Consider the following 25,733-nt stretch of genomic DNA (forward strand, 5'->3'; position numbering starts at 1 on the left):
GAGGAATGTTTGATTTTTTGTTATGGTAACATTTAGCAATGGCTTGACTCCATTTCCCCCCCCCCCCCCCCTTCAATTTGTATGAGTTCCCCACCTAAGCACCTTTACCCAGGAATTGTTTCAAGTACAAAAACTGGGTTTTAACTATTTGGTCAAGTGAAATTAAAGCCCAGTAATGGAGTTTAGGCTGAATGAGGCGTTGTTGTCTAATTAGCATGTGACATAGGTTATACTAGTACGTTTTATCCAGGATAGTTAATAAGGCTTATAGTGACCAGCTGTTAAAAGGAAATAATTAAAAATATATTTTTTTACTTTCTAGACTTCTGTAAATTAAATTATCTATTTAAATGGGAAATGGTAGACAGCTGACTACTTAGGGAATTGAAATTTGTCAAGGGCTCGTCATTATGGGCATCACTTATGAAACGGGCCTCTAGGGAAGCTGTTGGCAGGCGGGGGGGTGTCAACTCTGAAAATGTCGTCTCCTTATCCTTCAGCGTAAGAAGCAAAAGCAGTTGGTACTTAAAGATTTTTAAACTTAGATGTTATTCTTCATGATTATGTATTAACCTTTATCAATGGGGATTAACATTTATTAGCAAGGGATTTTATTATGTTTATTAATTGTTAATGTGCCATTACAGAGGCTTTTGAGGGAGAAAAGCAAATTTAAAAACACACACAAAGACTCCTCCATGTCTTAAGATATAAAGAAGAGGAGAAACGTTAGTGTGTAAACTTCACCCATGGCTATGTGCTAACTAATCTTCCAGTGAGGGAATGTCTTTGTGAAGGTGTTAGAGGTGATGATGAGAGTATGAGGGATAAGGAGTAACCTGTGTTCCCTTTAAGGCTGCTGGTGTATGTAATACTAAGTGTTGCAGGATGCAAACATCAGGAAAATCAGAGCAGTAGAATACAACTAAATGTGACAAAATGAATTCACTGTTCAAGGTCCCTTTGATTGATGGGTTTTGAGAACATTGGTGGTGAGGGTAAGGAGTTGGGGATGGAGTGGAATCCCAAATAGCTGGCCTGAGTTACTCATTAGCCGTTGGTCTAAACCCCTGCCAGCAACTGTATGGTACCTTGGTAAATAAAGCGTGATGCTGAAGTAGCATTGGTGGATGTCTGTTCATCGCAGACCAATGTCACACACTTGCTTTTTAATTAGTAAAACTTCCAAGGTCTTATCTTGTCCCTAGGTGTTATGGCTTTCTGTTAGAGCAGCGGTTCTCAACCTGTGGGTTGCGACCCCTTTGATAGGACCATGTGAGGTTTATGTCACCAAAAACCATCGGAAAACACATATATAATTACATATTGTTTTTGTGATTAATCACTATGCTTTAATTATGTTCAATTTGTAACAATGAAAATACATCCTGCATATCAGATATTTACATTACGATTTCATAACAGTAGCAAAATTACAGTTATGAAGTAGCAACGAAAACAGTTTTATGATTGGGGGTCACCACAACATGAGGAACTGTATTAAAGGGTCGCAGCATTAGGAAGGTTGAGAACCACTGTGTTAGAGAAAATGAAATCTGCACTGAGAGAAAGACACTAACACTAGAGTGCTAATTATGATCGGCAACTTATTATTGGTAATGAGAGAGAGAGAGAGAGAGAGAGAGAAAAGAAGAGACATCGGTGTGTGAGTGAACATTAATTAGTTGCCTTCCGCAGGTGCCCCCACCAGGGATCCCCTGCAACCTAGGTATGTGCCCTGACCGGTAATGGAACTGAGACCTTTTGGTGTATGGATGATGCTCCAACCAACTGAGCCACACGGGCCAGGGCTATTATTGGTAACTTTAAATATTTTACTCTTGTTAAAGCTGTGACCACATGGAATTGTAGCTACCTTTCCCTGAATATGTTAATTGCATAAGTCATCTTTTGTCCAGTGACGCCAAGTAACTAGATCATATAAACTAGATCATGATGCCTGTTAGGCTCTCATAAACATTTGCTAGATGGAATTCTGATATCCCTGGTTGTCATATTTTCATTCTTTAGCAGTGAGATTCATTAAAATTTTTTTTATATAACAGTAATATATAACCAAGTCTGATAAATTTAAGGATTTTTTTCTGGTTAAACAAAAACAAATTATGTGACTTCAAAGCGATACAAGACTGTGTGACTTAGAGATACAGGATGAACCTCACATGGTCCTATCAAAAAAATCCAAGACGCGATAATGAGAAGAGTCATATGAGAAAAGATAGACTGTCAAGGTTATGGTTTGTAATTTACATAATCATGATTTATTTTCCTAATGTTTATCACAAAGTCTTAGAAATCCTAAAACTAGAGGTGTCTCGACTTAGGACTTTAGGACTAAGTAAAAGTTAAATAAATTCACTGTCAACTATGCTGTTTGACATAGCTGACAGTGAATTTATAGAACTTGTTACTTTGAGGTAGTACAGCTAAAAATATAAGCATACTAAAGTGGTTTCAACAGATACACCGACAGTTGTTTCAAAATGTATTGCATAAAGTTTAAGGGAAATCTTCAGTATATTGAGTTCAGCCGCGTTCTCATGAAACAGTTGGTTTTGGTGACATAAACCTTGAACATTTGTAGCACTTGCATCTTGATGTAATTATTATTACCCAGCTGCTTTTCTGAGTGGAGTGGGGCCATTCCCTGCCTGTTGTGGGAAGGTGTTAAACACATGTTTGTTGAGTGGAAGAGTGGGTCACATGATGACCTGGATTGATGGTAGGTCAGGATAGTGCTCATTTTTTTGTACTTTAGGCCTATAGATAAAAATAACAGGAATAATGCAGGAAAAAAATCTTTCTGAAAGTTTCCCAAAATGTTGACCGGAAATAAGCTAGATTTATTTATTTAAAGCTTCCAGTGTAGCCCAGCTGCTGTGGCTCAGTAGTTGAGTGTTGACCTATGAACCAGGAGGTCACAGTTTCAATTCCCTGAGTTGTGGGCACATCCCCAGTAGGGGGCGTGTAGGAGGCAGCCAATCAATGATTCTCTCTCATCATTGATGTTTCTATTGCTCTATCCCTTTCCCTTCTTCTCTCTAAAAATATAATCAATAAAAACATATATATATTTTAAAAAAGCTTATGTCATTTGAATTCATTTGGTGCCACAACCTGACCTGATCTAATAGGACACTTGCTGGTCGATTTCCCCCCACCTCGTTATGAATGTGCTTACATTTTTGCTGCAGGGGCACTCCTTCCTGATTATGTGACATCCTTTCCCAGGGTTCAGTTGGGGTATTATGTGATATATAATGAATACACTTTTTTAAAATCTGAAAACTTCCAAATTCTGAAACGCATCTGGCCCTAGGGCAGGGGTGGGCAAACTTTTTGACTCGAGGGCCACAATGGGTTCTTAAACTGGACCGGAGGGCCGGAACAAAAACATGGATGGAGTGTTTGTGTGAACTAATATAAATTCAAAGTAAACATCATTACATAAAAGGGTACGGTCTTTCTTTTTTTAGTTTTATTCATTTCAAACGGGCGGATCCGGCCTGTGGGCCGTAGTTTGCCCACAGCTGCCCTAGGGCATAGGGTAATGGGTTGTGGACCTGAGAGAGTGTGTGCTTACACATCTGCGTTTCCTCTTAGACTGCCAAGTGCTGGAGCGCTGGGACTGTCTTATTCACGCGTAGCCCCGATTCTTGGCACATAATGGAAATTCAGTCAACATTTGGTGAAAGAATGAACTACGTCAGAAAATAGCAGTTAGGCGAAGGGAAACAAACCTGACCCTGGGAGTGGCACCTTATTTGTTTCCTGAAACACAGACAACACAGGTTGCCTTCGGTTTACAAGACGCTGAATTGGTTTACTTCTGGGGCATTTAAAAATGTTCAGTGTAGCCCTGACCGGTTTGGCTCAATGGATAGAGCATCGGCCTGCGGACTGAAAGGTCCCAGGTTCGATTCCGGTCAAGGGCATGTACCTTGGTTGCGGGCACATCCCCAGTAGGTGGTGTGCAAGAGGCAGCTGATCGATGTTTCTCTCTCATCGATGTTTCTAACTCTCTATCCCTCTCTCTTCCTCTCTGTGAAAAATCAATAAAATATATTAAAAAAAAAAAATGTTCAGTGTAGCCCTAGCCGGTTTGGCTCAGTGGATAGAGCGTTGGACTGCAGGCCAAAGGGTCCCGGATTTGATTCTGGTCAAGAGCACATACCTCGGTTGCAGGTTCCTCTCCAGCCTGGGCCCTGGTTGGGGCATTTCTTTCACATCGATATTTCTCTCTGTTTCCCTCTCTCTTCCACTCTCTCTAAAAATCAATGGAAAAATACTCTTGGATGAGGATTAAAAAATAATAAAATAAAAATCCCACACTCAACCCAAGAAAAAAAAATTCAGTGTAATGAGAAATTTGATAGCAAAATGAAAAACCAAAACTTAATGCCTATGCTACAGTTTAAGCATCTCTAACTTCTATTTTTCTCTCTTATCCATTCACCCATGCCTCTCTTAAGTTTTTGCTGACTTCTTGAGAGAGAAAGCCACATGGGAATATCCGTATACAGTATACTTGGGATGAGTAGGCAAGAGTGTATTTAAATTCCTTGATAGGAATGATCATAAAAGCTTTTTAAATATCCTACCTAACTCATTATGGGGTTAGGGTTTTTTTTGAATTTTACAAAGTGTAGAAATTATATTTTCATTTTATATGCTTTCATGATCAGACTGAAAATTATTAGTAGCTAAGCTACTTGTATTTCTCTGTCTCGTATGATTAAAATAGCTATTCACTAACACAGCAGTATAATTGTACAAGCTACATAATGCCTTGCTTTATTAAAAATTCTGTGGACATTTGAAGAAGTGGAGGGAGAAGGCAGTTTGAATTATGCAACTGTATTTCCCATTTTGTTTAATAAATGGCTTGGACACACTGGCTCATTGGTATTTTGATATTTGTAACTGGTACAGCTGGCTTTAAAAAGATAACAGATATGCTGCTTTCTGCTCCACTTACATGCTCTCCCTGTATGATAGTTACCTTAACTGTGTTAAATGAATCAAATATTCATGTCAAAAAAGAACTTAGTCAAGAAGTTACAGTACTTGAAAGAGCATTTTAAACTAGTTTAAAAGTTGTTTTACTCAGCAATTTCAATACCACTTCAGAATTGAAGTGAATAAAGATGGATACCTGAAAAAAATCCTTACGGGAATTTGGGTCCTAATCATGCCCTGAGCAGATATAAACTGAGCCTGTGCTCAGAGAAGCAGAGGAAGTTATTCTGTAGAAAGAGGGAAAACAAAGATCTGAAGAGAAAGGCAGGACAGTCAGAAAACGAATGCTACCAGTTTTTAGCCTCTGGTCTCCTCCTGAGGTGGTAAGAGTCCTGCCTTTCGGTTCTGTGATTCATCCTAAATCTTTAGAACAAAGTTCCCTTTATTTCTTAAGCGATTTCAGGTTAGCTTACTTACTGAAGAAGAAAGTGTCTTTGGTATTAGCGATACAGCCAAGAGCAAAGCAGACAAAGTCCCTGCATAAAGGAGCTTATATTCCGCAGGAAGGAAACAGACAACAAATAAGCAGATACATGCTAAATGGTGTTGAGTCTTTGGTGACCTGATTGAGAGAGAGTGAGGGGGCTAGGTGGGTGCATAAGTGCTATCAGGGAAGGTCGTGTCCCCCCCCCCACCCCCCCCCCACCCCCCCCCCCAGAGGTAGCATCTAAGCAGAAGTAAAGGACCTGGGGTGGGGGGAGGGGGGAGTGTAAGAGCATTTCAGGCAGAGGGAAGAGCAAGAGTAAGGACACGGAGGCCAGCTACTTGGTGTGTTCCAGGAACATGAAGAAAGCTTCTGAGTGGCTGGATCAGAGTGAGAGAGGGACAGATGAGGTCAGAGGGGTGTGTGTAAGAGTTGAGTAGGACTCTAATTCAAAATAAAGAGCGGAAAACTGCGGTAGGATTTAAAGCGGAAGAGAGACTTGTGCTTTGAAAGGATCACTAATTGCTATATTTAGAATATAGATTGGAGCGTGGTTGAAAGCAATAGAAAGGAGACCCGGTGAGAGATGATGATGGCTTGGACCAAGGTGCTCAAAGTGGACATAACCAGGGTTGGTCAAATCCTGGATACTTTTTTGAAGGACTGTTTGGCATGCTTTGCTGATGGTTTACGTGTAGGGTGTGAAGGGAACAGAAGTTAGGGATGACTCCCATGTCTTTGGCTTAAACAATTGGAAGGATGGGATTACCGTTTACTGAGATAGGGAAGACTTGGGGTAGGGTGGGGTTAGTTTTGAAGTAGTAAGTTTGAGGTGTTTATTAGACATTTAAGTGGGTATGTCTGTGTGTGCCCTGTTGTGAAGTGTTTCTCACAAGACTCCATTCTAGTACTAATTCTCTCTAGTTTAGTCTTGAAAACTACAACTCAAGATTTCGCTTCCATCCTCTAGTCACATTCCACCATAATAACCTTTATAAATAATCTCGATCTATATGTACTTAGCAATTTTACATTCTAGTAATAATTGACTATCTCATTGGCGTTTCAGAAGGAACAAAAAAGAAACTATATGTCAATATTTTTAAAGTAGATTAACCTGTAAATGGAGAACTGAATTCGTCTCTCTCTATTTTTTATAGTTGTTTTGTGTTGTTAATTTCGAAGTAAAAATTTTCCAAAAATGAGTGAACTGGAACAGTTGAGGCAGGAAGCCGAACAACTACGGAATCAGATCCAGGTAAGAGCAATCCTTTTCATTTTCTCAAAAACATTTTTAACATTTTTATCTCATACCAGTAATGAATGAACTAGATTTGTTCATTAGGTCATCAGTCTACAGATGTTAAATAATTTATGAGACAAGAAATGGTCAATTTTTTTATCATATATCTAAAGAACTCTCCAAAAATCATTCCTAACAAATTATGTTGGACTAATGGCCTCTGTGTCCCAAAGAAGTGAATATCATATATGTAATCCCTCCTGAAAGACAAGCATAATTCTCTTCTTAGTCACACACCTGGAATCATAGTTTGATTTTTTGGTGCAATACGACAAGGCAGATTATCACATTGTAATATACTAAAAATTATTCATCTGTAAAACATTACATTGCAAAAAACATTAAAAGGTATTAGTGGCATAATAAAGACATGTCATCTTTTACTTTTGCAAATCAACTCAAAACAGTAAAGAGCGTAAGAACCAAATACAAGCTCCATCTTGTATTTGTTAACACAATTGAAAGACACTTGGAACACAATTGAAAGACACTTGGAACCTCATAATAGGATGGGAAAAGTTGTCAAATATAGCGATGCTTTGGGGGAAGGCTCTGAGAGGGGTTTCTGCAGCTGTGAATCTCATACAGAGTAGGTGGCACTCCCTCAGGGCCAACTCCAATAATCCTTTTTTGGAGCAATGGGAACAGATGCTTCTCTGGACTGAGGAATATCAAGATAGGCAGAGAAAAAAAATGAAAGGGTACAGACTTGCCATCTTTTAGGAAGCCTCCTGTTGACAGAGTGGAGGAAAGAGACTTGTGGGTAGCCTGGCGCTGCTTACTTCTTATCACAGGGAAAAAGTAAGGGCTGAAACAACTTACAAATCTAAATGGAGACCTTTGGCATGAAGCAGGGAGAATCCCTAATAACTTGGACTACCGCTGTGGCCCTCTCCAATATGAGCTTTTGCAATAGGGATTTTGGAAGAACTCATCTCATGTAAAAGTGAAGAGTAAGAAAAAAAGGAACAAGCACAGGCTCTCTACAAAGATATCACAAGAAAGGAGGGACAGGAGCAGGGAGAACAAGGACTGGGCCAAGAACACTCGCTGGGGAAATGTTGAGTGAAATAACCAGTGGATTGGAATCATAACCAGTCTTATTGCCGGGAATGCAAAGAAGTTAAAGAACTAGATGTGAGTAAGAACTTGGAGTTGATACCTTAGGTGTCTGGACAAAGCTGACAAAACAGAGAGGGATTTATTTTGCCTGGAATGATCAGGGAAGGCTCCATGGGCTAATAATCTCTGAGTTAGATGTTGTTGCCACCACCAGAAAGGATTCCCTCTCTCTCTACTTTTTGTGACTTGCTCCACATGCTGAGCAAGATCTACTGATGAGCCAAGCACATGGTCACACGCCCATCTTATTTTTAGAAAATTTCTCTGTATTTATGAGTTTCTTTCTTTTCTTTTTGGAGATTTTACAAATAAGCGAGATCATAAGGTATTTATCTCTCTGACTTTTTCACTTAGCATAATGCCCTCAAGGTCCATCCATGTTGTTGCAAATGGCAAGATTTCTTTCATTTTTATGTCTGAGTAATATTCCATTATATAGACATATCACCTTTACTTCATCCATTCATCTGTCAATGGACACTTAGGCTGTTTCCATTTTGGGCTGTTGTAAATAATGCTGCAATTATTTACAGAACATGGGACGTCTGTATCTTTTTGAGTTAGTATTTTCATTTTTTTCAGACAAATACAGTTCTTCAGAAGTAGAATTGCTGAATCATATGGTAGTTTTATTTTAAATTTTTTGAGGAACCTGCATTCTGTTTTCCAAAGAGGCTACAGCAGTTCCTTAGTACACCCCAACAACAGTGCATCAGGATTCCCCTTTCTCTACATCCTCACCAATACTTGTTATTTGTTCTTTTTTTTTTGATAACAGCCATTCTAACATGTAAGGTGATATATTGCATTGTGGTTTTGATTTGCATTATCCTGATTATTAGTGATGTTGAACACATTTTCATGTACTTTTTTACATTTTATTTGGAAAATGTCTATTCAGATTCTCTACCCAATTTTTAAATCAGATTTGTTGTTGAGTGGTATTGGGTTTATTTGTGGGCTGTCTTCTGTTCCATTGATATGTGTGCTTGTTTTGATGCCAATACCATACTGTTTTGATTACTGTAGCTCTGGAATACAGTTTAAAATGAGGGAGCAGCTGATGTCTTCAGCTTTGTTTTTGTTTCTCAAGATTTCTTTGGTTATTTGGGTGTCTTTTGTGGTTCCATACAGATTTTCAGATTTGTTCTATTTCCTTGAAAAATGCCATGGGCTTTGATAGTGATTACATTGAATCTGTAGATTGCTTTGGGTAGTATGGACATTTAAATAATACTAAGTATTCCAATCCATGAGCATAAAATATCTTTTCATTTATTTGCATCTTCACTTATCAATGTTTTATAGTTTTTAGTGTTTTATCTTTTATCTCCTTGTTTAAATTGATTCCTAGCCTTTTAATTTTTTGATGCAATTGTAAATGGGATTGTTTTCTTAATTTCTCTTTTTGATAGTTCTTTATTAGTATACAGATACACAACAGATTTCTGTATATTGATTTTGTATTCCGCAACTTTATTGAATCCATTTATTAGTTCTAACAGGGTTTTTTTTGTGAGTTTTTAGGATTTTCTATATATTATACTGTGTCATCTATAAATACAGTAGTGATATTTTTACTTCCTCCTCCTCCCCACCCCCCATTGATTTCAGAGAGGAAGGGAGAGGGAAAGAGAGATAGAAACATCAATGATGAAAGAGAATAATCGGTCGGTTGCAGGCCCCAACCAGGGATCAAGCCTCCAGCCCAGGCGTGTGCCCCGATGGGGAATCAAATCGTGACCTCCTGGTTCATAGGTTGACACTCAACCAATGAGCCATGCTGGCCAGGCTTTTCATTTCTTTTTCTTGCCTAATTGCTTTTGCAAGGACTTCCATTGCTATGTTGAATAAAAGTGATGAGAGAGTGGACATCCTGGTCTAGTTTCTGATCTTAGAGGAAAAACTTTCAGTTTTTCACCAGTGAGTATGATGTTAACTGTGGGCTTGTCATAGATAGCCTTTATTATTTTGAGCTATGTTCCCTCTATGCCCACTTTGTTGAGAGATTTTTTTATTATATATGGATGTTGGGTTTTGTCAAATGCTTTTTCTGCGTCTATTGAGATGATCATATGATTTAAAAAATATATATATTTTATTGATTTATTTTTATTTTTATTTTTTATTTTTTTATTTTATTGGTTTTTTACAGAGAGGAAGGGAGAGGGATAGAGAGTTAGAAACATCGATGAGAGAGAAACATCGATCAGCTGCCTCCTGCACACTCCCCACTGGGGATGTGCCCGCAACCAAGGTACATGCCCTTGACCGGAATCGAACCCGGGACCCTTCAGTTCGCAGGCCGATGCTCTATCCACTGAGCCAAACCAGCCAGGGCAATCATATGATTTTTATTTTTCATTTTGTTAATGTGGTGTATCACATTGATTGATTTGTAGATATTGAACCATACTTGCATCCCTGGAATAAATCCCACTTGATCATGCTGTATGACCCTTTTAATGTATTGTTGAATTCCATTTGCTAATATTTTGTTGAGATTTTTTTGCATCTCTGTTCATCCAGGGATATTGACTTGTAATTTTCTTATGCTATTCTTGTCTGGAATGACTGGCCAAGCACATGGCCACTTGCCCATCTCATTTAATCCTCATAGCAACCCTGTGAGGTAGATGGTGTTACTTCATTTTGTAATTGAGGAAACTGAACCTCAGTGAGAGAGAGAGAAAAACATAGGATGTGAGAGAGATACATTGATTGGTTGCCCCCTGCACGCATCCCAACCAGGACTGGGGATCAAACCTGCAACTCAGTTACATTCCCTTGACTGGGAATCGAACTCGTGACCCTTGGGTGCTTGAGCCAACACTCTAACCACTGGGAAACACTGGCCAGGGCAACAGATTTATTTTATTTTATTTAATCCTCACTGCTTTTAAGAGTGGAAGGGCTGGAGGCAGGGAGGGAGAGAGAGAGAGAAACATCAGTGTGAGAGAGACACATCAATTGGTTGCTTCCTACACGAGCCCTGACCAGGGCTGGGGATCAAACCTGCAACCCAGGTTTGTGCCCTTGACTGGGAATGAACCCATGACCTTTTGGTCTATAGACCAATACTCTAACCACTGAGTAAACCTGCCAGGGTGGCAACTGATTTTTTAATTGAATGACTGAATTAAGAAGATGACCTAAATGATATAGTTCATTTCATAAAGCTCAAAATCAGAGAGCCCTTTTTTTAGAATTTAGTCTTCAAGTCCACCATTTTTGGAACATAGTTCAGGCCATCACTGTCATTTCTGGAAATTCTTTTCATTGCAGCAAAGTGGGCTAAATCATTCCTTGCCAAATGAGGTTTCTTAACCCACAATTTGACTAAGAATGAGAGAATCAAATCGTATGTTTGTATAACTACTTATAACACCCTGAGATATTCTAAGTGTTTATAAATAGGTTGAAAGGGCAGCCAGAAAGATTATGCAGTCCATCTAGTCTTTGCTGCAAGTAGAGGCAGGCCTTTTTCACCTTAGCTGTGGAACACGTCCATCTGGCACATTTATTCAACAAATATTGTGTGCTTCCTCTGTACACGAGCACGCTAAGCATAGTAGGGAAAAACAAAGTTGAAAAGGATATTACCCTAATACTTGAGGGGGAAATTGTTTCAAGTCCAGTAGGAAGAATTAATTGCACTTCTGATTTTCCCATGTTATATGAATCCTCTAAATTTATTATTAAACTTGGTTTAAAATATTTTTTGCTTATTATATATGTTCTTTCCTTTCCTTATTTTGTTATATTGATTTCTGTTTCATTATCTTCCTTTTGAAAATTCCCTTCAGTTTGCATAAAAGTTTAAGATCTCTGAAAGTCTACCCTAAAATGTTTAAGCATAAACACCATCTTACATACTATTAATTAATGCTATTAATATAAATATATAGATGTGCAACTTAGTATAAACTGTGGCTATTATATAAACGTTGTTTTTCCTGAAATGTCATGTCTTTTTCTCATATTGGATCTAAAATATTTTATTTCTAATAGCATCTGTATCCAGTGTATTGGAAAGCATTTCCATAGAATTGCTATGTAGTTTTAAAAACATTTCTGAAATGACCGGGTTATACTATAAATATCATTCCTATCACCTCGACTTCTAGATGCCAGAACAAACAGAAGGGGAACTCAGATCTCTTGCTTTTGCTGAAGCTTAGTAACAAATATAACTGTGGATACTGTGGCCTTATTAAATCAACCTAGTTCATTGTTACTCAGGGAATACAATTAAAAATGTCTTAGTTATAAACCCAATATATATTTGCACAATGAAATACAATAGGGAGTCCATAAGTAAGTCAATTTGCCACAGATACATGATTTTTCAACAAGGGTAACAAGACCATTCAATAGGGAAAGAATAATTCCTTTTAAAAATGATGCTGGTCCAACAGGATATCCACACACAAAAGAATGAATTTGGACTCCTACATCATACTGTGTATAAAAATGAACTCAAATGGTACCCAAATATAACAGCTGAAAGTGTAAAATTCTTAGAAGTTAAACATAGTTGTTAATCTTGGTGACCTTAGATTAGGTAACAGTTTAATATGCCACTAAAAGCACAAGCAGCTAAAGAAAAAATAGACTTCATGAAAAGGTAAAAACTTGTATGTCAGAGGACACTATCAAGAAAATGGAAAGTCAGCCTACAGGATGTGAGCAAGTGTGTAAATCATACACCTGATCAGGGCCTAGCACTCAGAATACAAGAACTCCTACATCTCAACAATAAGCCCTACCTGTATTGAAAATGAACAAAGGATTTGAATAAACAGTTCTCCAAAGAAGACACACAAATGGCAGGTATGCACATGTAAAGATTCTCCACATGAAAAGATGCTCAATATCACTAATCATTGGTGAAATCAAAACCACTAGATACAACTTCACCTTCACTAAGATGGCTGTAACAATGCAAATTAAAAAAAGAAGACAGCAACAGTGCTGGTGAGGATGTGAGGACATTGGAGCCTTCATACATTCCTGTTGGGACTATAAAATGGTGCAGCTGCTATGATGAACAATTTGACATTTTCTCAAGTTAACAAAAACTTGCACATGAATGTTCAATGCATTATTATGCATAAAAGCCAGAAAATGGAAATAACTTAAATGTCCATCAATTAATTAATGGATGAACAAATGTGATGTATCCATATAATGGACTATGACTTGGGCATAAAAAGAAATGAAGTACTGATATGTGCCACCCTATGGAACCTTGAAAACATTATACAAGTGAAAGAAGCCAGACACAAAAGGTCATCTACTGTATGATTCCATTTTTATAAAATGTCCAGAATAGGCAAATCCATAGAGGTAGAAAAGTAAATTAGTGATTACCAAGGGATGAGGAAAGAGGGTTTCTTTGTTTGGCGTGATGGAAATGTTCTGGAATTGGGTAGTGGTCATGGTGAATATACTCATCACTCGATTATACACCTTCAAGATGACTTAAATGGTTAACTTTGGGTTATGTGAATTTTATCTCAATAAAAGTTGTTTTGAATAAAGATTATGTGGTGCAGTGAAAACACATTTGCAATGAAAATATTGAGTTATACCTAGTGATTTCCATGTCTAAATGTTTTACCATCCTCTTTCTTGTCTTCAGGATGCCAGGAAAGCATGCAATGATACAACACTTGTTCAGGTAAAGTCGCCGTCCCCACCCCAGCTCCAAGCCCCCAGCCTGTTTACTTTAGTGATGCACATGAAACAGCTTTGCACCAAGGCAAATGACATTCGGATTCTTTTCTGTTAGTATTTAATTGAAAAAGTGAGATCTCTAAAAACACTTGGTAATTTGTCAGATGCCGTACAAGTGCTTTTAAAAGCACACTTGTTAAAATAGAAGGCCGTGGAAAATAAATACTATAAAATATGTAGATTCTTTTGTTTCTTTTTAGGGAGCTTCTTGATTCTTTTAGATATACTCTGATTAAGCTTTCTTATTAGGTTAATTAACATTAATAATTTTCATTAAGAAATGTTTTATGTGCTTTACAAACATAAAACTGGCTTTCTTACAGGCAGTTAAAATCATAAATGTTTTACTCTTTGATCATCTACCATTAGATTTTTATTTGGGCTGTTTTTTTTCCCCTAATGTTGGGAGGTATGTCTATTCTTTTCAGTTAATAGTCTACAGAAGATATTCTTACTAGAAGGCATGCATGCAGCATGATTTTAAATCAGTTACACTTTTTCTTGAACTACATATCAATCCTATAATTACTCTGTGGAATTATTTATATTGAATTACCTTCAGTCGCTCTAAATTGGTTTTATGCCTGATTTCTTTTTTTTTTTAGTTTTTTATTTCAAGAAAAACAATTTCAAATATAATGTTACATGCAATAACCCTTAATATTTCAAGAAAAACGATTTTAAATATGAAGTTACATGCAATAAACACCAATTCAAGAAAAATTATCTTACATATAATAACATTACATGCAATAAACATTAATATTTCAAGAATAAAAGGATTTTAAGTATAATAAAATTACCAAAACTCTACTAACATAGTATGGTATCACAAAAGTTGTAGGAAATATTAAAAATCTGCAAATAACAGGATTACTTCTATTATATTCTAGTATATTTTTTCCCCTCTGGCTCTATTTTTGTTCATCAGTTTATGTTGTTCATTATATTCCACAAATGAGTGAGATCATATGATATTTATCTTTCTCTGACTGGGTTATTTTGCTTACATGATGCTTTAAAGTCTATTTTGTTGGATGTGAGTATTGCTACTCCAGCTTTTTTTTTTTTTCCTTTTCCATTTGCCTGGAAAATTTTTTTCCATCCCTTCACTTTCATCCTGTGTGTGTCTTTTGTTTTGGGGTGGGTCTCTTGTAGTCAGCATATAGTTGGGGCATGTTTTGTATCCATTCAGCTACCCTTCACCTTTTGATTGGAACATTTAATCCATTTACATTTAGGGTTATTATTGAGAGGTACTTATTTATAGCCATTTTAATTCTGTACGGCTAGGCTTCTCTCTCTGTTTCTTCTTCTCAGCAATCCCTTACAACAATCCCTTTAGCATTTCTTGTAATGCTGGCTTGGTGGTGATGAACTCCTTTAACCATTTTTTTGTCTGAGAAGCTCTTTATTGACCATCCATTTTGAATGATAGCCTTGCTGGATATAGTGATCTTAGTCTCAGATCCTTGCTTTCCATTACCTTGAGTACGTCATGCCATTCCCTTCTGGCCTGTAGAGTTTCTAATGAAAAATCAGGTGTCAGCCTTATGAGAACTCCTTTGTAGGTAACAGTTTACTTTTCTCTTGCTGCCTTTAAGATTCTCTCTTTGTCTTTAATTTTTGGCATTTTAATTATGGTGTGTCTGGGCATGGGTCTGTTTGGATTCTTCTTGTTTGGGGTTCTCTGTGCCTCCTGAACTTGTGTGATGTTTCCTTTACCAGATTAGGGAAGTTTTCAACCATTATTTCTTCAAACACCTTCTCTATTCCTTTCTCTTTTTCTGCCTCTTCTGGCAGCTATTCTAATATTGTTACATTTCACATTGTCCCACAGCTCCCTTAAGCTGTCCTCCTGTTTTTTAATTGTTTTTTCCTTTTTGGTTCTCTAATTGAGTGATATTTTCAACTCTATCTTCAAATTCACTGATTTGATCCTCAGCTTCCCCTAACCTGTTGTGTATTCCTTCCAATGTGTTCTTTATTTGTGTTATGTCATTCTTTATCTCAGACTGTTCTTTTTTCATAGTTGACTATATCTTTTTTCATACTGTTGAGCATTCTTAACATCATTACTCTGAACTCTGTTTCAGATAAATTTCTTATCTCTGCTTCATTTATCTCTTCTGGAGAATTCACTAGTTCTTTCATTTGGGGGTTGTTTCTTTGTTCCCTCATTTTGGTTGTCTGTTTGGGTTTGTGACTATGTTTTAGGTAGATCCTCTACACCTCTCAATCTCTAGTGCAGGACAGTGTAAAGGCTGTTTCTGACTAATTGGATCAGGCAAAGACTCAAAGCCTCCAGAGACCGCCACTGCCTACAGAAGTGGTTCTCAACCTTCCTAATGCCATGACCCTTTAATATAGTTCCTCATGTTGTGGTGACCCCCAACCATAAAATATTTTCATTGTTACTTCCTAACTGTAATTTTGCTACTGTTATGAATTGTAATGTAAATATCTGATATGCAGGATGTATTTTCATTGTTACAAATTGAACATAATTAAAGCATAGTGATTAATCACAAAAACAATATGTAATTATATATGTTTTCTGATGGTCTTAGGCAACCCCTGTGAAAGGGTCATTCGACCCTCAAAGGGGTCGTGACCCACAGGTTGAGAACCGCTGGCCTACAGACTAATAGGATTCTGACTTGAATTGCCCCCAGGCAATCATTCTCAGGTGTGGTGAAAGTTTTTTCAGCAGGGTGGGGCAGTTTCTTCTGCCTGGAGGTTGTTACTTTTAGTCTCTTAAGTGGCCTCAGGGCAAGATGTTTTTCAATTGGGTGTGTCGACTGTCTTCCCCCAAGGCAAGGCAGATGTCTAAGTGGGAAAGATGTCCTCCACTGTATGAGGGAATGACTCAGCCCAGGAATCTTGGGGTGTCTGCCTTCTTAGCTCTATTCCCCGAGTCCCCAGTCCTGCTCTCACAGCTCCAGTCTGCTTCATCCTCCCTCTGCTGGAGCACAAGGTGGGTGGCTTCAGAGGGAATTTAGTGTGTTGGCCCTTTAGGGGGTGCCCGAACTTTCAACTGCCACTCCCTGGCAGATAGAGCCCCACTGCTTTTCACAGCTAGATGTTATGTGGGTACCCTTCTCAGTTTGGTGCTCTCTGCTGGGGAGCCCAGCTTTGGGATTAGATCCCATAGTTCTCAGTGGCACCCCCCCTCCCCCCAGCTGAGCTATCTCTCTGGGGCTTCAGTTGCTGTCTGTGGGTGCCTGGCCAGCCCTTTCGTGCCTCCGCCCCTCCTACCAGTCTCTGTGTGGTCTCCACCTTCGGTCCTTGGGTATCAGGGTTCTCTCTCATGAGTTTTCCATTGATTATTCAGAAAGTCTTTCCGTATTTCAGTTGTAATTCAGCTTGTTCCTGGGAGCATGTCTGTTCAGCATCCTCCTACTCCGCTGCCATTTTTTATCCCTTCTTACGCCTGATTTCTTGCCTATTAATTGTTCTTACTTTATTTTCTGAGCTATGTCTAAGGTAAAGAATAACATTTATGTTGCTTTCTAAAGATCACATCAAATATGGATTCCGTGGGTCGGATACAAATGCGAACAAGACGTACGCTGAGGGGGCACCTCGCTAAAATCTATGCCATGCATTGGGGCTATGACTCAAGGTTTGTACCTGCTATCTCCAAACTACACGCAGAATTATATTTATTAAGAATCTCCATTTGCATTTCCTTTAAAACAAATAATTTTAGAGTTCGTAAACAAACTATATTTATGAAATGTTTGCAGAAAATGCATCCAATATGAGACTTTGCTTTCATTAAAAATAATCAGTGACACTTTAAAAGTTTAGAAACCTTTACTATGGAAATAAATGTATCTCTCAAAAATATCCATTATTAAATTATCAGGTAAACTGTTTAGGGTTTCTTTTCTTTGCATGGGGTGTTAGTACTGTTGTTTACTATGCCAAAAGCAGTTCTATTGTATATTAACCTTGCAATTTCAGTTAATAAACAAATATTGTTGAATATAGCTATGTACAGGTTCCTGGATATTGCTGTAATTATTACCTAAATTCACAAAGGATGGAAGTACACATGTATTGTTAGCTCTACAAATTGCATTTTTCAAGATGCATTCTCTTTTGTGAGACTACTTGGTTAATTCAAATAGCAGTTATTTTTCCATCTTTTGCTTTGGTTTGGCATTTATTTTCTGCTACTCCTCTGACAGTTTTCACTTATTTGATTTCTTATATGTGTAAATATCTTATCTACCAGGTAGTGGAGGCCTCAAAGGTAGGAAGTATCTTCTGTGTGTACCCATAACACTACCTTCACATCTCAATTGACACTTTTTGATTGAATGAAATACGGTGTTTAGGCTTACATCTACTCCATTGTTATTAAATTTATATCACTAAACACAAACCAGTCAGCTAATACTTACCAGAATCTTGAATAAGAATCCAGAATGCTGTCACCATGAAAAAGTTGAATCATAACCTGACATTTTTAGTAAAATGTCTAAATTTTGCTAAATTTTTATGTTATGATGAAAATTTTGGCATGCAGAATACATTTCTTTTAAAGTTGGAGGGCTGTTTTCTGGTATCAAGTTTTTAATTCAAGAAATTATATATATATATTTTTCTGAACTGTTCTACATTAATTCCATGCATAACTAATCTAAACTACTTTTTTCCTCTAATTGTCAAATTATTTTTGTTTGTTCCTCTAGGCTGCTAGTCAGTGCTTCCCAGGATGGAAAATTAATTATTTGGGATAGCTATACAACAAATAAGGTAGAATTTCTTAATCATTCTCTTAAGTAACCTATTATTTGATTTGATGTTCATCAGTTCTTTCCTTTATTCTGTAATTTTCTTCTAAGATAAATTCTATTTATTTTAATCTAGATCCTCTCTTAAAGCTTAGGCTTTATTTTAATATTTAGCCCCATTTTCATGCCCAAGGACAACTGCAGGAATATTTTTCAGTGTGTTTTACTAGACTTTCATATTTGAATATTAGAAAAGAGTGTGCATTAGTTTTACATAGAAATAATTTGCTAAACAAATTCCAATTCCCCCGTGTGACCATGACCCTGAGATTTTATTTCTAGCTGTGGGTGAGGAGGCTTTTCGTTGGTCCACGCTAGGCATTGATGTGTGTGTGGGCTGCTCAGAAAAGACAGCGGACAACTTGCTTAGAGCTCTTGTTGGGGAAGCCAGCAGGTTCCCCTCACGTGTCCCCTGGAAGGAATGCCTGACACAGAGGTGCTGAGTGGTAGTGGAAAAGCTTCAGGAGAACTTTCACAGGTCAAATTCCTTTAGGTTCTGGGTACTCTTTTATTAAAGTTTAAAAAGTATTGTTTTGTGAAGTAAACAGTATCTTCAGCCTGTTGAGAATTTAAAAGTAGCTAAGACAGATTTGCATTATAACAGTTCTTCTATTTTAATTGGCATTAAGCATGGGTCTTTCAATTATATTTTCCTAAAACAAAACAAAAATGTGTATTGAAAATATTATTTTAAGTTAAGTGAGAGCACAGTAGTAATCACACACAGTGTATTGATTCTCTGTATGGACCACTTAGCCTTAGAAGTCCCATATACCTTAAATTTTACTGCCTGACCTGCAAATGATTGGTGTTGGGTAAGAAGGCACCAGACAGTGGTATGAGTAGGTAGTGGAAACTCTATTGTTTAAATTCGAGCCTATGATTAGAGGAACCATCTCTTCATGGAAGAACCATATTAATAGACTCTGATACTTATATTACTCCATGTTATATTGGAGGAAATTCCTCTTTTGCACAGAACTGCAAAAACAAAGAATTTTATTACATTTTTTACCTTTAACATTTAACATTTAATATTTTAAGTTGTTATATTGCATTGAAATATCCTTGTTCTTGCTTCTCTTAAAAGAATAATTTCTGAAAAGAGCAGTTAAATTGAATTATTTATAATTCAGAAATAGGTATTTCAGTGTGCATTAGTATTTTATTTTTCAATGTTCTCTTTCCCAAGCCATTGCATTCTTTATTTTACCTTAATTTTTAGATGCATTTAATTTTTCATAATATTTGCTTCTTCGTAAATAGGTAGGAAGATGAATGACTGTCGTTCCTTAGTGATAGATTTTGTGCATTTCATTTGTTCTGCAGATGCATGCCATTCCTTTGAGGTCCTCCTGGGTGATGACCTGTGCTTACGCCCCCTCTGGTAATTATGTGGCTTGTGGAGGACTGGACAACATCTGCTCTATATATAACTTAAAGACCAGAGAGGGAAATGTGAGAGTGAGCCGAGAGTTACCGGGTCACATAGGTGAGCTCCACTGAATATTGTCCTTTTTTTCTTAAAAAGGTATTATTTTTGTAAGGGTGATACATTTATTGCAAAAAATTTACACAATAATGAAAATACAAAAATAAAGCAAATATTTTTTGTATTCTCTGCAACCATATAACATCACAGGGTTTTGGCATCTATACTTGATTATGTAATTGAAAGTATATATTAAGACTAGAGCCCCGGTGCACGAATTCGTGCACCAGTGGGACCCCACAGCCTGGCCTGCGGGATTGGGCCAAAACCGGCTCTCCGACATACCCCGAGGGGTCCCGGATTGCGAGAGGGCACAGGCCAGGCCAGGCTAAGGGACCCCACTGATGCACGAATGGGACAGGGAGGGATGCAGGAGGTTGGCCAGCCAGAGAGGGACTGCGTGAGGGCTTCAGGGCATGTCCAGCCTGCCTCCCTCAGTCCCGATTGGCTGGACCTCAGCAGTAAGCTATCCTATTAGTTGGAGCATCTGCCGCCCTGGTGGTCAGTGCATGTTATAGCGAGCTGTTGAGTGGCCTTAGCATATCTTTAGCATATTACGCTTTGATTGGTTGAACAGCCGACCGGACACTTAGCATATTAGGTTTTTATTATATAACATTTATAAAGTGTTTTTCACTGTGATAGCACATTGCTTTATTCTCCAGAGTGCACGAAACCATAATTCAGTGGTACCGCATTTGGTTAGCAGTGTTTATTATGATTTTTGGCCACTCATTGGGTTTCTGCCTCTCTGAATTCCTTGCAATACTATTTGACCATGCTTTTTACAAAATCTCTACAATGGCATTTCCCTGCCATTTTCATATTTTGAAATACTGGTGAATTCTGAACATTCAAATGCTACCTTTTTCATGAAGCCTTCACTGGGGTGGTGGTTCTAATTTCTCACAATACTTTTAATCTTTCTCCAAGGTACTTAATCCCATCTGCCATAGATTATAGACATTCGAGAGGAATATGTCTCTCAGGTAATTGTAGTAGGTGGGAGGGACTTCATATTACTCAGGCTGTAACTTTTAGAGAGTGTCCAACATAATGTCATTGACATAGTAAATACCTAAAGGAGTTGGTTGATAAAATTTAGTTTCAGATAGCATAGAGTTTGAAGTAATTAAAATTTGAACTGTAGAATGTACTAAAAAACACTGTTGCCCAGGTATTATATACTTAACAATATATATTAGTATTTGTCCTTGGCTGGGTATCTCAGTTGGTTTGAGTATTGTCCTGATACACCAAGGTTGCAGGTTTGATACCAGTCAAGGCACATGCAGGGAGCAACCAATGAATGCATAAGTAAGTGGAACAACAAATAGATGTTCCTCTCTCTCTAACTGTGTATGCATATTAGTATTTCATATGCTTATTGGGTTATTTGATCAATGATAACCTAAAATATGTTACTCTCTATGCTATAGGCTACTTGTCCTGCTGCCGTTTTTTAGATGACAGCCAAATTGTTACAAGTTCAGGAGATACAAATTGGTAAGTTTATTTCAGAAGAACACTGATTTGGGTGTTGAGGGTGATAGTAGGAACTAATGTAAGAAGATATAATGGTCACTATTTTTTTCATTTTTAATTGTAGTGCCCTATGGGACATTGAAACTGCCCAGCAGACCACCACGTTCACTGGGCATTCTGGAGATGTGATGAGTCTTTCTCTGAGTCCTGACATGAGGACTTTTGTTTCTGGTGCTTGTGATGCCTCTTCCAAGTTATGGGATATTCGAGATGGAATGTGTAGACAGTCTTTCTCTGGACATGTGTCAGATATTAATGCTGTCAGTGTAAGTGAATAGCATTTCTAAGGGACATTTATTGTGCATTTGAAGTACGAACTCTGTAGCATGACTTTCATAACACATTGCCTTCAAGGATTCTTACAATTTATAAATTCTTACAAATAATGGGCTCTTATGACATTGAATTCCCAAATAGTAGAGGTTTGATTTAAATAAGAAAAAAAAACCCAGCCCTGGCCAGTATGGCTCAGTTGATTGGGTGCATCTCGTGTACCCAAGAGGTTGTGGGTTTGATTCCTAGTCAGGGCATATACCCAGGTTGTGGGCTCGATCCCAGGTAGGAAGTGTGCAGGAGGCAGCTGACCGATGTTCTGCTCTCACATCGATGTTTTGCTCCCTATCCTTCCTTTCTCTAAAAATCAGTAAAAACATCCTCAAGTGAGGATTAAAAAAATAAAAGAGTACACATATATAAATTCTGTAAATAGTAATATTTATATTTAAATATTTTAATAAGACATATGGAGGACCAGAGCTAATATTTACTGAATTACTTGTTATGTGTTAAACAATAGGCTGTGTACTTGGCATATGTTATTTCATTCAATTTTAACCCACTCTCTAAAACTGAAACTAAGGCCCAAAGTGTTGAAGAATCTTTAGTGCCCAACAGCACTCACCGGTAAGAAGCCAGGTTGGAATTTGAATCTAGGTCTGTTTTCCCCCTGAGCATGTTTATTACACTGTCTCACATGGTTTTTATACATGTCCATGGAATACGTTTATTGCTTTTCTTTCTAGTTTTTTCCAAATGGCTATGCCTTTGCCACTGGCTCCGATGATGCCACTTGCCGTCTCTTTGACCTTCGTGCAGACCAAGAGTTATTATTGTATTCTCATGATAATATTATCTGTGGAATCACCTCCGTCGCCTTCTCAAAAAGTGGGCGTCTCCTGTTAGCTGGTTATGACGACTTCAATTGTAACGTGTGGGACACACTAAAAGGAGATCGTGCAGGTTAGTACCTACGGCCACATTACGTTTGGGTTTTGTCAGGGAACATGAAAGGTTCCTGACTGTTGTTGGAGGCTCCTGGATAACCTGGATCTAGGGAATGGCAGCCCAGCTCTTCTTATTCATGGTCCTTGTGGCCATGTTCTCTGAGATGGATTTTCCACTTTTCTCCCTGGAATGGATAAACTGGCTGCCAGTTTAGGGCTGATTTCAGGAGGAAAGCTGGGTGGTAAAACAATTAGCAAGTCAACTTTCTTTATTCCCCATTTTCAGCAGTTTCACCAATCTCACCTGGGCCTGTTTTCTTTGTTAAGAGACTCTTCTTTACTCTCTAGCAAATAAGTCTCTATAGCAGCGGTTCTCAACCTGTGGGTCACGACCCCTTTGGCAGTTGAACGACCCTTTCACAGGGGTCGCCTAAGACCATCCTGCATATCAGATATTTACATTACGATTCATAACAGTAGCAACATGACAGTTATGAAGTAGCAACGAAAATAATTTTATGGTCGGGTCACAACATGAGGAGCTGTATTTAAAGGGCCAGAAGGTTGAGAACCACTGCTCTATAGCCTCATGTCTTGGTGCACGCTGGAGTCACCTGGCTCTGCAGTTCAGGACACCTGGGAAGCCCGATTCCTGAACACTTTCTAGCATCTTAGTTTACCCCATCTTTGCCGCCACCTGGTTCCGGAGGTGCCAGGGCTCACGAGGACCTGACCCTTTGGGAGGTTCTGCAGTGTAATTTTGTTTCTTGGCTTACCAGACCATTTGCTATGAACTGAGCATTTTAAGGTCCACTAAGACAGTCCCTACCATCCAGCTTTGTAGCCACTGCCTGCTTTCATACCCTTATTGTCTTTGTGGGTTTTTGTTTTGACCCTTTTACATTCCTAAACAGTTCTTGAGGTTTCTGAGGGAGTAAAAGTACAACATGAACATTCCCAGGGATAATTTTCTACAACCTCTCTTAAGACATTGTAGAAAAGTTCACAGTTTGCATTTTGGATCTTTCTGTTGCCCAAAGCCAATTACTTTTTGGAAGTATTAGGTGTTTGGCCTGGGTTGAATCAATTAGCATCCATAACAAAACAAAAATGTGTGTTTTCTACATTTTTAAACATATGCTTGAATTTAAAACTTGCCGTTGCTATTTACTGGACTTTGTTTTTCAGGTGTTCTTGCTGGTCATGACAACCGGGTCAGCTGTCTGGGTGTAACTGACGATGGCATGGCTGTGGCAACAGGCTCTTGGGACAGTTTTCTTAGAATCTGGAATTAACAGTGCATACAATTTTGCTGTTCTCTGTTGGTATCACAGCTACAGCCTATAGCTGTGATAAAAGAAATTCTAATACTTGCTGTTGAAAATTTTTCTATTGAGATTACTACATACAAAAGGAAGCTTTCAGTAAACTACAAAACAGAAAAGGATGAAAAAAAACAAAACAAAAAACAAGGCAAAGGTGCTTGCTGAGATCTAAAGGACCAGTGCATTGAGCTCATTTAACCTTGAAGTTTTACTTTCACTAATTGTTTTCTTTGTGTAGAACAAAATGTACACATTATAGCAACCTATCATGTTTGATTGCTTTCATTTATGAACTTCATTTTAAACTTTGTATACACCAGAAATGTCACATTTTTTATTTCTGTAATGGAGGCAACAGGCACAGTAATAGATGGAGGTAATACCATGTGTCTGTCCTTAGGTTTGAAGAGTCTCCTTGAATTCTGACCTCCCTTTTTTATCTAAGAGATCCTGGTTGCTTACTGTAGTAAGAATGCTGACAGGTAGGTGCCTGAGGAGAGCCCTTTTGAGTATCATTAGTTTCTTGGTGCATCCTTTGCCCTCCTATCAATTTAAATAAGTGCTCATTTTCAGTCCTTCGAGGGGAAGATAATCTGAAGGGTAGGGGATAGATTTCACTCTGAAAATTTAGACATATGTAAGAAACTTTATTAATAGGAAGACAGCAATAATCTCATATAAATGATTCTTGGCATTTTAAAAAGCAGATTATGATCAAATAACACTCCACACGAGTAATCCTCTAAATAGTTGGTCTCATATTCTAGAACTGAGTTTGTATACTCATTATTCCAGGACATGGATGAACACTTGGATTGTCCTTGCACCTGAAGAACTTTTCCTACTGTTCTGTCAGTATGCATCTAGATCTAAGGAAATAGGACAGCATTGTTTTGAAAAGTATAAAATCTAACCAATCACTAGATCTGAGTAGTTATAGTTGTGACAGGGTGGCTTTATGAATTTATGTTCACACATATGAAATCTGAATTGATGTAAACTGTCAAATTTTAAAAAGGAAACATTAAAGCTCTGCTCTTCTGTAACATTTTTCCTTCACACAAAATATTGGTTTCTAAGTGGCGTGGCTCTGCTTTGAAGAATGGCTAGATCCAAGTGGCTCCATTTTAAAGCCAAAAGGAAAATTCCAAGAGTAAGTACTTAAAGGAGCCAGAGGAAAATACTAAGCAATTCATTCCTCTGCTTGTCAATGGTATAATAAAATGTTGTCTATTACTAGAATGAGCCCTCCTGGATTTAAACAAAGATACTCTCCCCCTTGGATTTTCTCCTACAAATAAATCTAAATGACTGACATGGGAAGATTGTTAGTCTTGCTTGATGGTGAAGTCATGGGTTATCCTGATACATTATAGAAGTGTACTGTTCTGTTAAATCAATAAACTATCACTTACTGTTGAGATAGGTCTCTGTTAACTTTTGATCACCTGGAATCCTAAATATTCCCATTTTTTTATGTCAGTTCTCATTTTTATATTGTGAATGTGCTAGTAAGTGCACCAACTATAATGAAGTCAGTTTTAACATCAGTTGATATTAAAAAGAGAATAAAATGAATAAAGGAAGATTAAGATATGGGGCCAAAAAAACATACTTGTAGATGGCAGGCATGAATGTATATTCATTTATACACGGATTTCTAACTTTTTGCTATTACTACTTGTGGACTATATCACTTCATAAAGAGCAGCTCT

General features: G+C 37.8%; 1 protein-coding gene across 1 annotated transcript in view; it reads left to right on the top strand.

The window, feature by feature from the left end:
• The window catches only part of GNB4 (G protein subunit beta 4), a 33,482-nt gene extending 8,043 nt beyond the window's left edge, over nt 1–25,439 (top strand). Inside the window, exons 2-10 of the mRNA XM_070406770.1 lie at nt 6,625–6,722; nt 13,534–13,572; nt 17,147–17,253; nt 18,332–18,395; nt 19,763–19,925; nt 21,365–21,431; nt 21,535–21,736; nt 22,493–22,709; nt 23,882–25,439. Of these exons, the coding sequence (XP_070262871.1) occupies nt 6,666–6,722; nt 13,534–13,572; nt 17,147–17,253; nt 18,332–18,395; nt 19,763–19,925; nt 21,365–21,431; nt 21,535–21,736; nt 22,493–22,709; nt 23,882–23,988 (1,023 nt within the window). The 5' untranslated portion in view covers nt 6,625–6,665 and the 3' untranslated portion in view covers nt 23,989–25,439. The remainder of the gene's footprint in view (nt 1–6,624; nt 6,723–13,533; nt 13,573–17,146; nt 17,254–18,331; nt 18,396–19,762; nt 19,926–21,364; nt 21,432–21,534; nt 21,737–22,492; nt 22,710–23,881) is intronic.
• Nucleotides 25,440–25,733: the final 294 nt, after the last annotated feature.

Source organism: Myotis yumanensis, unplaced genomic scaffold (assembly GCF_028538775.1).
Source record: "Myotis yumanensis isolate MYYU_CA2020_CCGP unplaced genomic scaffold, mMyoYum1.0.hap1 SCAF_2, whole genome shotgun sequence".
NCBI classification, from domain to species: domain Eukaryota; kingdom Metazoa; phylum Chordata; class Mammalia; order Chiroptera; family Vespertilionidae; genus Myotis; species Myotis yumanensis.